The sequence below is a fragment of the Volvox carteri genome, assembly GCF_000143455.1.
Source record: "Volvox carteri f. nagariensis unplaced genomic scaffold VOLCAscaffold_8, whole genome shotgun sequence".
NCBI classification, from domain to species: domain Eukaryota; kingdom Viridiplantae; phylum Chlorophyta; class Chlorophyceae; order Chlamydomonadales; family Volvocaceae; genus Volvox; species Volvox carteri.
In genome coordinates this window covers 2,224,674-2,235,685 of record NW_003307551.1, presented here as the reverse complement: position 1 = coordinate 2,235,685, position 11,012 = coordinate 2,224,674, and the positions used below count along the sequence as shown (strand labels likewise).

General features: G+C 60.5%; 1 protein-coding gene across 1 annotated transcript; it reads right to left on the bottom strand.

Moving 5' to 3' along the window:
* Positions 1–391: 391 nt before the first annotated feature.
* Positions 392–10,624, bottom strand: VOLCADRAFT_116676 (uncharacterized protein; the record flags this gene model as incomplete). Its single annotated transcript, XM_002947914.1, has 11 exons — positions 392–1,666; positions 2,208–2,243; positions 2,609–3,378; positions 3,966–4,244; positions 4,627–4,711; positions 7,612–7,737; positions 8,143–8,209; positions 8,536–8,771; positions 8,886–9,281; positions 9,750–9,797; positions 10,430–10,624. 11 exons carry the CDS (start codon positions 10,622–10,624, stop codon positions 392–394), a joined length of 3,513 nt encoding a protein of 1,170 aa, XP_002947960.1.
* Positions 10,625–11,012: the final 388 nt, after the last annotated feature.

Sequence of the window (11,012 nt, the reverse complement as noted above, 5' to 3'; positions counted from 1 at the left end):
AGGAGAACACTCGCTCGCCATGGCCCCCTCCTTTTTACCATTCAGCACCCCCGTGTCGACAGCTCTGATATATACAGAGAAGCAAGCTGCGAGAGCAGCGCACCCCGCCATGTTGTCAGGTGTTTTTCGAAACGGCGTTGGCAGGAGGAAAGAGGTCACGCTCGGGCCTGTGCATTCAGAATCTCACTTTGCTGTGCACACACGAACACCAACACACCCTGGGCCAGCCCCCAACCAGGACATCAAGTGATTGCACGCATCTCAACCTTCCTGCATGTACGGTATGCCATGTATAAGATGTACCCTGTCGTACACGGGCCGTACACGGGCGTATCGTACCGGGACGGGCTGCGACACATACGAGTATGTGCCTGTACTGGTATAGCAGTTTCTAGGACCCCAGCTCCAGCCACAGCCGAGCCAATACCATTGCTGCCGCCCCCCCCTCGCCATCAGCATCGCCATCACCACTACCACCCACTAACCGCGACAACCCCTCATCAACAGCAGCAACGGAAGCAGCCCCCCGGATGTCCAGTATGTTGGAGGGCCCGGGGGAAAGCCTGCCGTACCTGCACGTGAGCGCGTGCCGCAGCTCATCACTGACAGACCCACGGGTCGCCCACAGCTCCTCAGCCGCGGCGGCGCGTGCCGCCCAGTCCTCCACCGCAGCGTCCACGTGGAATGCCGTACCGCCCACCACTGCCGCCGCCAGCTTCACCAGCCGCAACCTCCGTGCCGCGAGCTGCTGTTTCTGCCGCTGCAACCCCGAGTGGGGCCCCCGGGGGCTAAGGTCCGCGAGCTTCCCATGCCCACGGCTACCACTTTCCCCGCATCCCTCCTGCCGACTTCGCACCACCCCTTCCGTTTCCGCCGCCTCGGCCGCCTCCGTCTCCGCAGCCATGACGACCACCCGGCGGCAGCCGACCTCCAGGTCCAGAGCCCCGCTCAGACAGAACATCGCCCAGCCCTGGGCGGCATCGCTGCCGCTACCGTTCCTGTCTAGCAGCGCGCCTTTGAAGGGGGCCCCACCTAGTGCAGCCGCCACCTCCGCCTCCGCAGCCGTCCACAGCTCCGAGAGGGCCCCGGCCAGGCGGCCCAGCTGCGTCAGCGCCGTACTCCCCTCGCCCCAGCCGTCCGCCGCCTCCAGACGGGGCCCCAACCCATCAGCCGAGGGCAGGGCACCACCGAGAATGCCCTCCGCCCAAATCCGAGCATCTGCCGCACCTTCTTCCTCTCCCTCTTCCTCTTCCTCGCCTGCCCCGTCTGCTAACCCCTCGTCCGCTGCGGCGTCCTCATCTTCATCTTCCTCGCCCCTCGCTCCCATATCAGCTTCTCCGCCCTCATCACCGCCTCCTCGCTCCTGACCCCATCCCAGCCCTCCGCCCAACCCGTCCCGACCGGCCATTTCACTCATTACAGACAACTGCCCACGATCACCCGCACCCGCCAGCGCCCCGCCTCGCTGCCGGGCCCTGCGCTCCGCCTCCGCCGCAACCCGCCGCATCAGCCGTACCGCCAGCGGCTCTATTCGCGTCTCCACCAACTTCCACGCCGCCGCCAGCCTGGCGCCCGCCCCTGACTTGGCCAGCAACTCTTCCTCCAGGCGGCAGCGAGGGCAACAGCACGTGAAGCCGTACTGGTCGTACAGGGCCTTGCGGCGTACCTGACAAGAAGGGCCGCGTGGTGGACGGTTGCACGAAAAGGGGGGTTCAGGCAGGGCCGTTAGGCAAAGGGGAAGTTCGGGGCCCTCCCGGGGCTGTGACACACAGACACACACACAGACGCACGCACACAGACACACACACAGACGCACACGCAGAGGTGTTCTGAGGTCTGTACGGGAAAGGGGCTGCCCCCTAGGGGGGGGGTGGACCAGATCAGCTCGGAGGCATGTGCGCCCGTTGAATATGCTGGTCCTGCCCTGGGGCCGGAGGACTCCACCCCTGGCTTCCCCCAACATCCCGCCCGCCCCCCCGCATACGCATACACACACACGCGCGCCGGTAAAGTTATTCTCCGGTGTAACATCACTCTCGGCGTTTCCCTTATCGCGGATCCGAACATCATTAAGACACACAGCGTTCACGCCCTTCTTTGGGAACCCACGCGTCAATACACACACGTAATCATCCCCGCGTCCCCTCCATTCCCCTCCACACCCTCAAGGGCGCTGCCAGTGGGGCCCCCAGATAGCTGTTGCACACCTCCTCCCCCCCCTGGACGGGCCGAGACACTCGGACCTGCGGGTGGGGGGTTAGGCGGGTGGGGGGTTAGGCGGGTGGGGGGTTAGGCGGGTGGGCGGGCGGCGGGGGTTTGTGGGGACAAGGCAGAAGTTGGTGTCGGGTTGGGAAGAGTGAGGGGAGAGGAGAGGGGCCCAGGCGAGGAACGCGGGTTGGCGGGCCTTGCGAAGATGTGGTCACCACGCATGTGGTCACCACGCATAGCACGCATCACAAGTGTTACTTTCACTTCTCAGCGACAGAAACGAACCCCGGAGGTGAACTGGTGGCAAGCTGGTCCTCCCTGACTTCCCTCCTAGGCCCATACTCCGCTCCACACCATGTGCCCTCCCCCCACTCCTGGACCTCCCCAACCCCCGACTCACCAACATGGCCTCCCCCAGCACGTAGGTGCACACATTCGGCACACAGCTGTGGTTCATCAGCGCGTGCTCCGTCCACAACCCCGTGTGGCCTGGGCGGTGGCGCCAACGACTACCGGAAACAGCGCCGACACCGAACTCGACGCAACCGCCGCCACTACCTTTGCCACCACCGGCAACTTGAAGACAACCGGTGATGGGAGGGCCGACTCCTTGGGCCGAGGTGAGGGGGTGGTCAGCGGGCGACCTGGTGCCCGGGCCCCGACCCTCGTCAGACCCCTGGCACCTCGAGGGGGCCTCGGGGCGGTGTGCTGCCACCCCACCAGCCGCATCGCGGGCCCTCGACACCTCCGCCTCCGGACCCAGCTGCAGCAGCCGCAGGAACGGCAGAGCGGACAGCTCAGCCACCGAGCCGTCCATGTGTCCCAAGTGATGCTGCTGCTGCTGTTGGTGGTAATCCCCTGCGTTTGAGGGCTGTCGCGCAACCGGTTGCTGTGGCTGTAGCTGTGGCTGTAACGCCGCTGCGGGGTCCATGGTGGATTCCGAGAAGCAGTTCAGCAGCAACAGTCGCATCACCCGTTCCGGCGACATGTCCTCCTCCCCACCGCACCGACCATCAGCCGCACCGGCCGAACCCGAATTCATCTCCCTGCCCGTGTTGGCACCACCGACAGCATCACCATCAGCAGTAACAGTAGCCCGAGCGGGGACGCCTTCCCGAAGTGCAACGGGCTGTAGCCCCTCCAAGCGCTGTAGTGCTGCATGGAGATCGGCTGTAGCAGGGAACAGAGGCCCCGGGGTGTGGGAGAGAGGGAAGGAGGAGAGGGATAGGGGGAGGAGGGTTTCACGTTTGAGCCACTTGCAGGTGAGGGGCTGGTGGCGGTGTGGGGGGCCCGCTGCCCTTGCTGAGGGGCTGTCATTGCGTTGTGTTGTGATGCGGCCGCCACGTCGGGGTGGGTCCCCTCGGCACGCGCCGTCGCATAGGGCCTCTGTGACCGCACATATTGGCATGACGCGCTGTGGAGTGCGACGCAACACTGCTCCACCATCCGTATCCAGTACCCGCATCTCAAGCCCGACGGCCCCATCTTCGCATTAATTTTTCGCCAGGATTGTACCCCAGCAAGTCCACTTTGTGCGTGACCTTTTAGGTCAAAGTCTAAAAACTCGCATGCTTTCAAGGATCCATGTTTCAGATCTTGGGATTCCAGTTTGGCGAGAAACGGAAAAAGCCCTCTTCACCGGCGCGACCTGGAAACTGGAAACTGAAGCTCATTGTGGTCCACTCAGCAGCAGTCTGCCGCCCTCCTACCTAACCCACCCCCTCCACCCACCCCCTCCACCCACCCCCTCCACCCACCCAGACTGGGACAGGCCTCCAAGCTGTCAGAGGTCCCATCAAACGACAGCTGGAGCAGCAGACGCTGTGACGGCGTCAACGGGCCCCCTATGATGGCCTCCGCAAGGCTCTCCAGGGAGGGAGGCTCCCCCGGGCCCCTACCATCACCACCATCACCATCACCACTTTCCCCCTCCCCGCTGCTGCCGCTGTCGGAGAACACCACCGCTACGGGCAGTGACACCATCACCAGTTCCCCGGGGACGAGATCCCTCAGCGCCACCAGGCCCCGACCCTTGCCTGGGAGAGGACAGGACAGGACAGGACAGGACGGTACAGGACAAGGCCGGCGGTAAGGGGGGGTCCGCCCCGGAGGTGGGAAGGCCGCCAGGCAGCAGGTGCGCGGGCAGGCAAGCAGGCACTGGAGATAGAGGAGGGGAAGGGAGGCGGAACAGGCTCGCAGGTCGTGTCCAGGGTAGGCCTTATAGGTGGTGGGTGGCAGACAGGGGGTGACTGTGGCTGTTTGTGGATACCTCGTTCGTGGTACAGGAACCGCCTTGTTACCCTTTCGGGGTATTGCCATTCCGCACTGAGGCGTTACAACCATGGCGGGGGCCGGGTACACGACGATGGTGAGTGGGGGGAGAGTTAGATGCTGCAGCCGCTGCGTCCCCATCCCCACCTGGAAGGGGCCTCAGAGCGATAGGACCATAGTAGCGGGGCAGGGAGCAAGAGAGATGACGCTGCAGCCTTTTATAATGCTGCTGCTGCAGGGCCGGCAGGTGGGCATGAGGGTTGGGGCGGCGGCCATTGGTGTGTTGGCTGCGCGCCGCGGACCTGTACCCGTCAGGTGCCCGGGGGAGGGAGGGATGTGGCGCCGGCCGTTGGAGACGCCCCAGTGGCGTCGGCACCAGCATCATCAGGGACTGTGGAAGACCACCGGTGGCTCGTCCAGGATATGGCACAGTCGAGTTACCCAACGGCCGGGGTGCATGGACGTACGCTGTATAAAGAAGCACCCATAAAGGGTGATTACAGGTCAAGTCATATGTATGGTGCGCGTTTCACTTATGATTGCGATCAAGCTGGACTATATTTGCTCGTCCGAATTTCAAACGTTGCATCAAAACTAGAAATAAGTGGAAACTTGAATAAGACGAGCCTAGCAGAACTTTGCTGTCCTGTACTTTAATGTTTTAGCTGTAACGATGAGTCAGAAATGGCGAAATGGCGAACGGCGCTTGTTGGCGTACTGTTGCGTTCATTCAGCATCAAAAGCGTTGTCATGAAGAACTAAGACAGGCTCATCGAATGGGAGTCGTGGACTGTGGGGCCCAGGCTACCAAGGCACTGAGCCCATAATGTGCATAATGTGCGGTGACTGGACTGGGTGGAGCCGTAAATCTGGCTTCATGCAAACCTTAGGTAGCTGAGGGTTTGATGCTGTTCACAAACCCCCGGCGGCAACATCCCATAGCCAACCCAAAGGTCTCTGAGGACCACCATAGGCCCCCAGGGCACCCAAGGCCCCCTAGGGCCTGCCAGGGCCCCCAGAGACCCAACGGCCCCCAAAGACCCAGAGGGCCCCTAGAACCCCCCGGGACCCTGATGGCCCCCAAGGCCCCCCAAGGCCCCAACGGCCCTGACGGCCCTACCCAGCCGCGGGAGCCACAGCCGTTATGTGGCCAACACATGCTAAGGTTTTCGTTCCTCGTTTAGACATCGTAAGCTAATGCAGTTTCGTTCATGTTGCTAGGCTTTGGAGGCAAACAGGGCGCGAAGGGGCAAGCACCATGTCCCCAGGGAGCAGCGGTTTTGCCGCTGTTGTGGCACCAATAGCCAAGTCGAGGATGAAAAAACATGTTATTGGAATGTCCACCCTATAATAATATTCGTGCGGAAGAGGGATTCGATCATCAACAGAGCATGTTGGAGGCCATGAAATGGGAGCCAGCCCGTCTGGCGAGGGCTTACCGCAACCCAGTTATTCCCTTAGGGTGCTAGCGTGGGCCGATAGTGCGTTGTTTCCTTTTCTCCGTGGCTTTTAGGCGTTTAGGTATTGCCCTTGGGCCTGCGGCTCGTATGGGTATGGGTCACGCACCCCCAATCATGTAACACACACACAAGTTTCCAAGATGTTTACCGTACACATACATCTCAGCAATGCTCTCAGCTCTCGAAGGTAGCCACCTCCCGCAGTAGCAGCAACAGCAGTAGCAGCACGCGGACTGCAACATCTCCTTACGTTGCAGCCACCTTGGGGTTAATGCGGGCAAATAACGAGAAACAAGCAGGAATGCCGTGTGTGTGCGGGTGCGGGTGCTTGGACAAGTCGGCGTGTGATGTGTCAAGTATTGTGTCCAGCCGTGCAACTATGCCTCGACGGTACGACACGGTAGAGCAGTCGTGCACGGTATATCAAGCATCCGACTAAGGACCCAGGAACGGACACTAAACCCTACATGAGGTATTTCCTCTGAAGGTCGCAGCCCCAGGGCCCCCCCCAAGGGCCCTAAGGGCCGTAGAGCCCCCGGGGGCCACCCCCTATCCACGAGAGGGAGGCATATTGCCAGGACCCCAGCAATCATTAGTATACAAGAGCGGGGCCTTTTTGAATGCTCCAATAAGTCGGTCAGCAGCACCTCTGGCACCCTTGGGCGGCCGCTTAATCAGGGCCGCCTGCCCGTTTCTGCCAGGTCAGCGCACTGCTGGTGCGTTGACAACTGAGGGCACAACGCAGCTGGGACGTGCCAGTTTCGCGCATACCGTTGTCATGAATATGAGTAACCTCCTCTGGACGTGGAAATAGATTGCGAGGTGTTTGCGTTGGCGGCTGCAAAACATTGCTTGTCGGAAATGCTCTTTAAGATTGCACAGAGCGCACGGTATCAGTAGACCATAACAGTAGCGGCAAAACTGACCATACCAATTTGACTTACAAAACACATAGCCAGGACACAAACGCCGTTCCTCCGCTTGCGCTGCACCTTCCGGCGCATAGGCATGACATGCATCCTCACGGCCATCGCAACCCGCGTGCCATTATGTTGCTACACCACCACCACCATGCACTCCCATCACCTAAGCTGATCGTGAACATCATATGCGCAAATTGGCCCGACATGGCACACGCCGCTAGCCCCAACCAGTCCCTGACCCCGACTGGCCCAGCCTCGATAGGGTACCGCGGATTAATTACGGACACAATACATTTCATGGACCACTGCCACACACACTCCCACCTCCAGTAAATCGCACAAATCGCGACCAGAAATTAAACTTCGTAGCTCGCTTCCACTCGTCGCGTCATATGCAAGCACCCAAGGCCACCGTCGCCATGTTGCCGAACGACCGCTCAACCTCTGCGGCTCTCGCCCTCCGTCCTGCGACTCGCCGTCTCACGTAACTCACTTCTGGTACAACATCTGGCATCGCCTTCACGTCCAGCCGTTTACTTTCTAGGCAGGAGATACCGCACCAAATCCCAAAACGCAAACCAATCAGAAAGGTCTTTTGCATGCGGCCCTCCTTAAACGTCACCCGAAAGGCTGCTGCCGCTGCTCCGCCGGTTGCCCAGGCTGATGCGACGGAGGCTTAGTGACGCCGCGCCAGCCAACGCTGCGGCCGTGCCGCCTCCCCACGCCCCAGCCTGCGGGTGATGCCGCACAAAGGACGGCAGAGGTGGCGGCTCCGGAACCGCTACTGGCTCCACGTTCTGCCCGGCCAGCTGCTGTCGCAGCGCCGAAACCACCTCCTCATAGTAAGAGAAGTAGCGTGCCGTTTCCTCTTGTGCCTGCGCACGGCCGACAACAGCACGGGGTCAGATCCGTAACCCGATTCAGCTCCCTGCCATACGCGCTACTTGCTATTCATCACGCGAGCGCTACGTTGCACTTGCAGGCTCTAGTCCGTGCAAAGAGCCTTCGCGCATTTCGCGACGATTTCGCAATCACTCCCTGCCAAACCAGTGGCAACAGGATCTGCAAAGCTTGGGAGGCCCCTACCCTTGTTGCGGGCTGTCGTTAGCCCATATCATACAATAAGGCCCTACCCTGCCCATGCGCGTCGCCCCTTTTCCGAGTGAGCCCTGCCCGCGAGCTCAACACGCACTTGCATCCAGGATGCAAACAGGACGTGTCAAGGATAGATCACGGGGAACAAAAGGACACAAGAGGACAAAGTATGGAGCCCAGCTCACCTTAACCATCTTGCCGCTCATCTCGGCGTGCTCCGCACGCGACTTGGCGTGCTCGAACACCATGCGACTGCACGCAACAAAACGCAAGCAATGGGACGTTAATCACAACAGCTCTCGATCGCGGACTGCCCACTCGATGCTTACCAGCTCAGCTACCTCATATATTGGACAAGTCCATATGCCCCACAAGTCACGGTACCTCAACGAGCACCAGTGCCGTCCGGCATTGCCATCCAACACACAGGTCCGACATGCAATCCTCTACCGGGTTTCAGCACATGATGTAGTATATAACACCCAGCAACCAGGAGAGTAAAGGAGCCAGACATCAGGCAAAACGCGGGACCGCAGTTGCTTCCAATCCCTGGGTACTTGCCCAGTGTTCACGCACACCTGTATTGCGCCTGCAGATCAGAGAGCTCGGACTCCGCAGCCGCCAGCTTGGTCTTCAGCGTCGCGGCAGATGAAACCGACTGCTTGAGCTCCTCCAGCTCTGCAGCCGTAGCCGCAGCTCGCTGCTGCGCCGCAGCCTCCGCGGCCTCTGCCGCAGCCTGCGCGGCAGAAACCGCCGATAGGCGCTGCTGCGCCGCATTGAGCTCGCAACTCCTCGCCTCTGCTTCGCCACGCGCCTGCGCCGTCTCGCGCACCGCCACCTCCAACTTTCCCTGAACCGTCCGCAGCTCGACACGCGCCTGAGTGAGCTCGGCCGATGTCTCTTGCTGCGTCTCCGTCAGATTTGCGACCTGCTGCCGCAGCCCCTCCGCCTCCGCCACGGCCGATTGCGCTGACGCCTCCGCTGCTGCCAGCTTTGCATTTCGCGCTTCACTCTCCGCCTGCATTGCGCGCAGCTCCTTGACGGCCGCCGCCGCTGCGCGCTGCGCCTCAGCCACCTCCGTACCGGCCTGCACTGCAACCTTCCGCGCAGCCTCGAGTTCTCCCCGCAGTCGCTCGTTCTCCGCTCGCGAGCCGTCCTTCCGTGCTGCCTCCGCCCGCGCGCGCGCCTCTGCAGCCTCCGCCTGTGCCGCAGCCACCTCCTGGCGGGCCGCCTCCAGCTGCACCTTTAGACCAGCAATTTCTTCGTCGGCCTCGGCACGGCGGCGACGACTGACCTCCAGCTCGGTCTTCAGATGTTCCGACTCCTGCCGCAAGGAAGGAGACAGGGTATTAACAAAGGCGTCTAAAGATTTCCCTGGGAACAACAAGCCAGGCGGACGATAGCAACAGCCAGTAGCATATGAGCTGATTCACGGTGTTTGGATCATGTGTGAGTTGCAGGGAAGGCAAATGGAGGAGGACGAAAAGGAAACTTACACAGCGGTGTAAGAAATTCATTTTGGGGCCCCTACATTTCCCCCACAGTTTAGTGCTAAAGTGCCCGGAGCCTACCGCGATGATGTCAAAAGGTGGATATAACAGGAGTGCACGAGGCAGCGAATGGCTGAGATGTGCAGTCCAAGCTAGGATTCATGCACGTGGAGAACTGGATGCAGGCAAGACCGGAGCAATGGCCAGGTACACATGTACGGCTGGAGAAGGGGAACCCCCTAACGCTCCCCACCCATGTGTGCCCATAACTGCATTCCGATAACAATTATGCGTGCACGCACCTTCTGCAGCCAGCGTAGCTCATCCTTGTACTGCCGATCGACTTCAGCCTAATGCGACGGATACAGCAACGGACAAAACAGGCCAATACCATGTTGCCGCAATGGATAAACGCGGATAGTGAATTGGACATGGAGGTATGAAGGCATCGGCACCACCGTCATAAGCACCTTCCACACAGCCGCATAGTGCCAGAGCTCGTGATGTCATGCGCCTACAAGCAGCAGTAATGGCTCCCAAAGGCTATAATAGCTGAGCCGAAGCTCCCCTGCCCTGGCATACGAGTCGCGGACAAACAAGCTCCAGCCAATACACGTTGAAGTTCGCCATTCTCTGGCGGCATATGCATCACGCTGAGCTCCCCGTACCCCAAGGCCTAAGACACCCGCAGAGTGAATGCACCTCCGGACGAGACAGCGCAAAGCCAGTCTAGGCTTAGGCCAGCAGATTCCCCTGTGGCGGTAAAGGGAAGGACCCTTAATGGGCGTGTATCCTACCGCCAGGTGCGGGACTGTGAATCGGCCCGCCCGCAGCGTCTATTCCGCATGGAGTACCAGCGAGTACCCACATGACTGCGTAGCACTTCCGCGCTTCAGCTAAACCGCCAGGCCACTGGGCCCGGATCGTGCCTAGTGCTTGAGACCTGGAACTGAGCACTCTGGATAATCTAGGGGGTGCATACCTGATGCAAGGTGGTCCGAGCCATACGGGCCTGGATACCCTCAATGGTTGCTGCACGTTGAGCCGCTGGGGAGAATGGCTGCTGATCAGTTACCGGTATCTGCCGTTGCGACTTCGTAGCCGCAGGCGTGGCGGTAGGCGTGGCAGTAGGCGTAGCGGTTGGCGTGGCATTAGGGCCGGCAGGCTGCGGGCCCATGCAACAAGGAGCGACGGTTAATTATAAATAATATATTTCATTTCGTAAACGGACATGGTAGTTGTCATAGCCCCCAAAAGAGCGGAGAGCAGCGGGCTACCGATGTTGACGGGACAGGTGCCCTTCAACTTAATTGTGTGCTGTGATCAGGAGCTGTGATCAGGAGCTGTGATCAGGAGCTGTGATCAGGAGCTGGGCCCTTGCTACCGCAACGCATTTATTGAGGAAAAGTTGCAGGAGGCAAAACCCCGCCATCACTGCAGAAGCTGATGGGGCGCGACACATAGCGGGTCCGAGCTGAAAATTGATCGCTATATTTGAAGGTAAGGATAACCATGTAGGCACGCGGCTAAAGAGCACCCAAGAGCGAGGGCTGCCACGTTGCAAA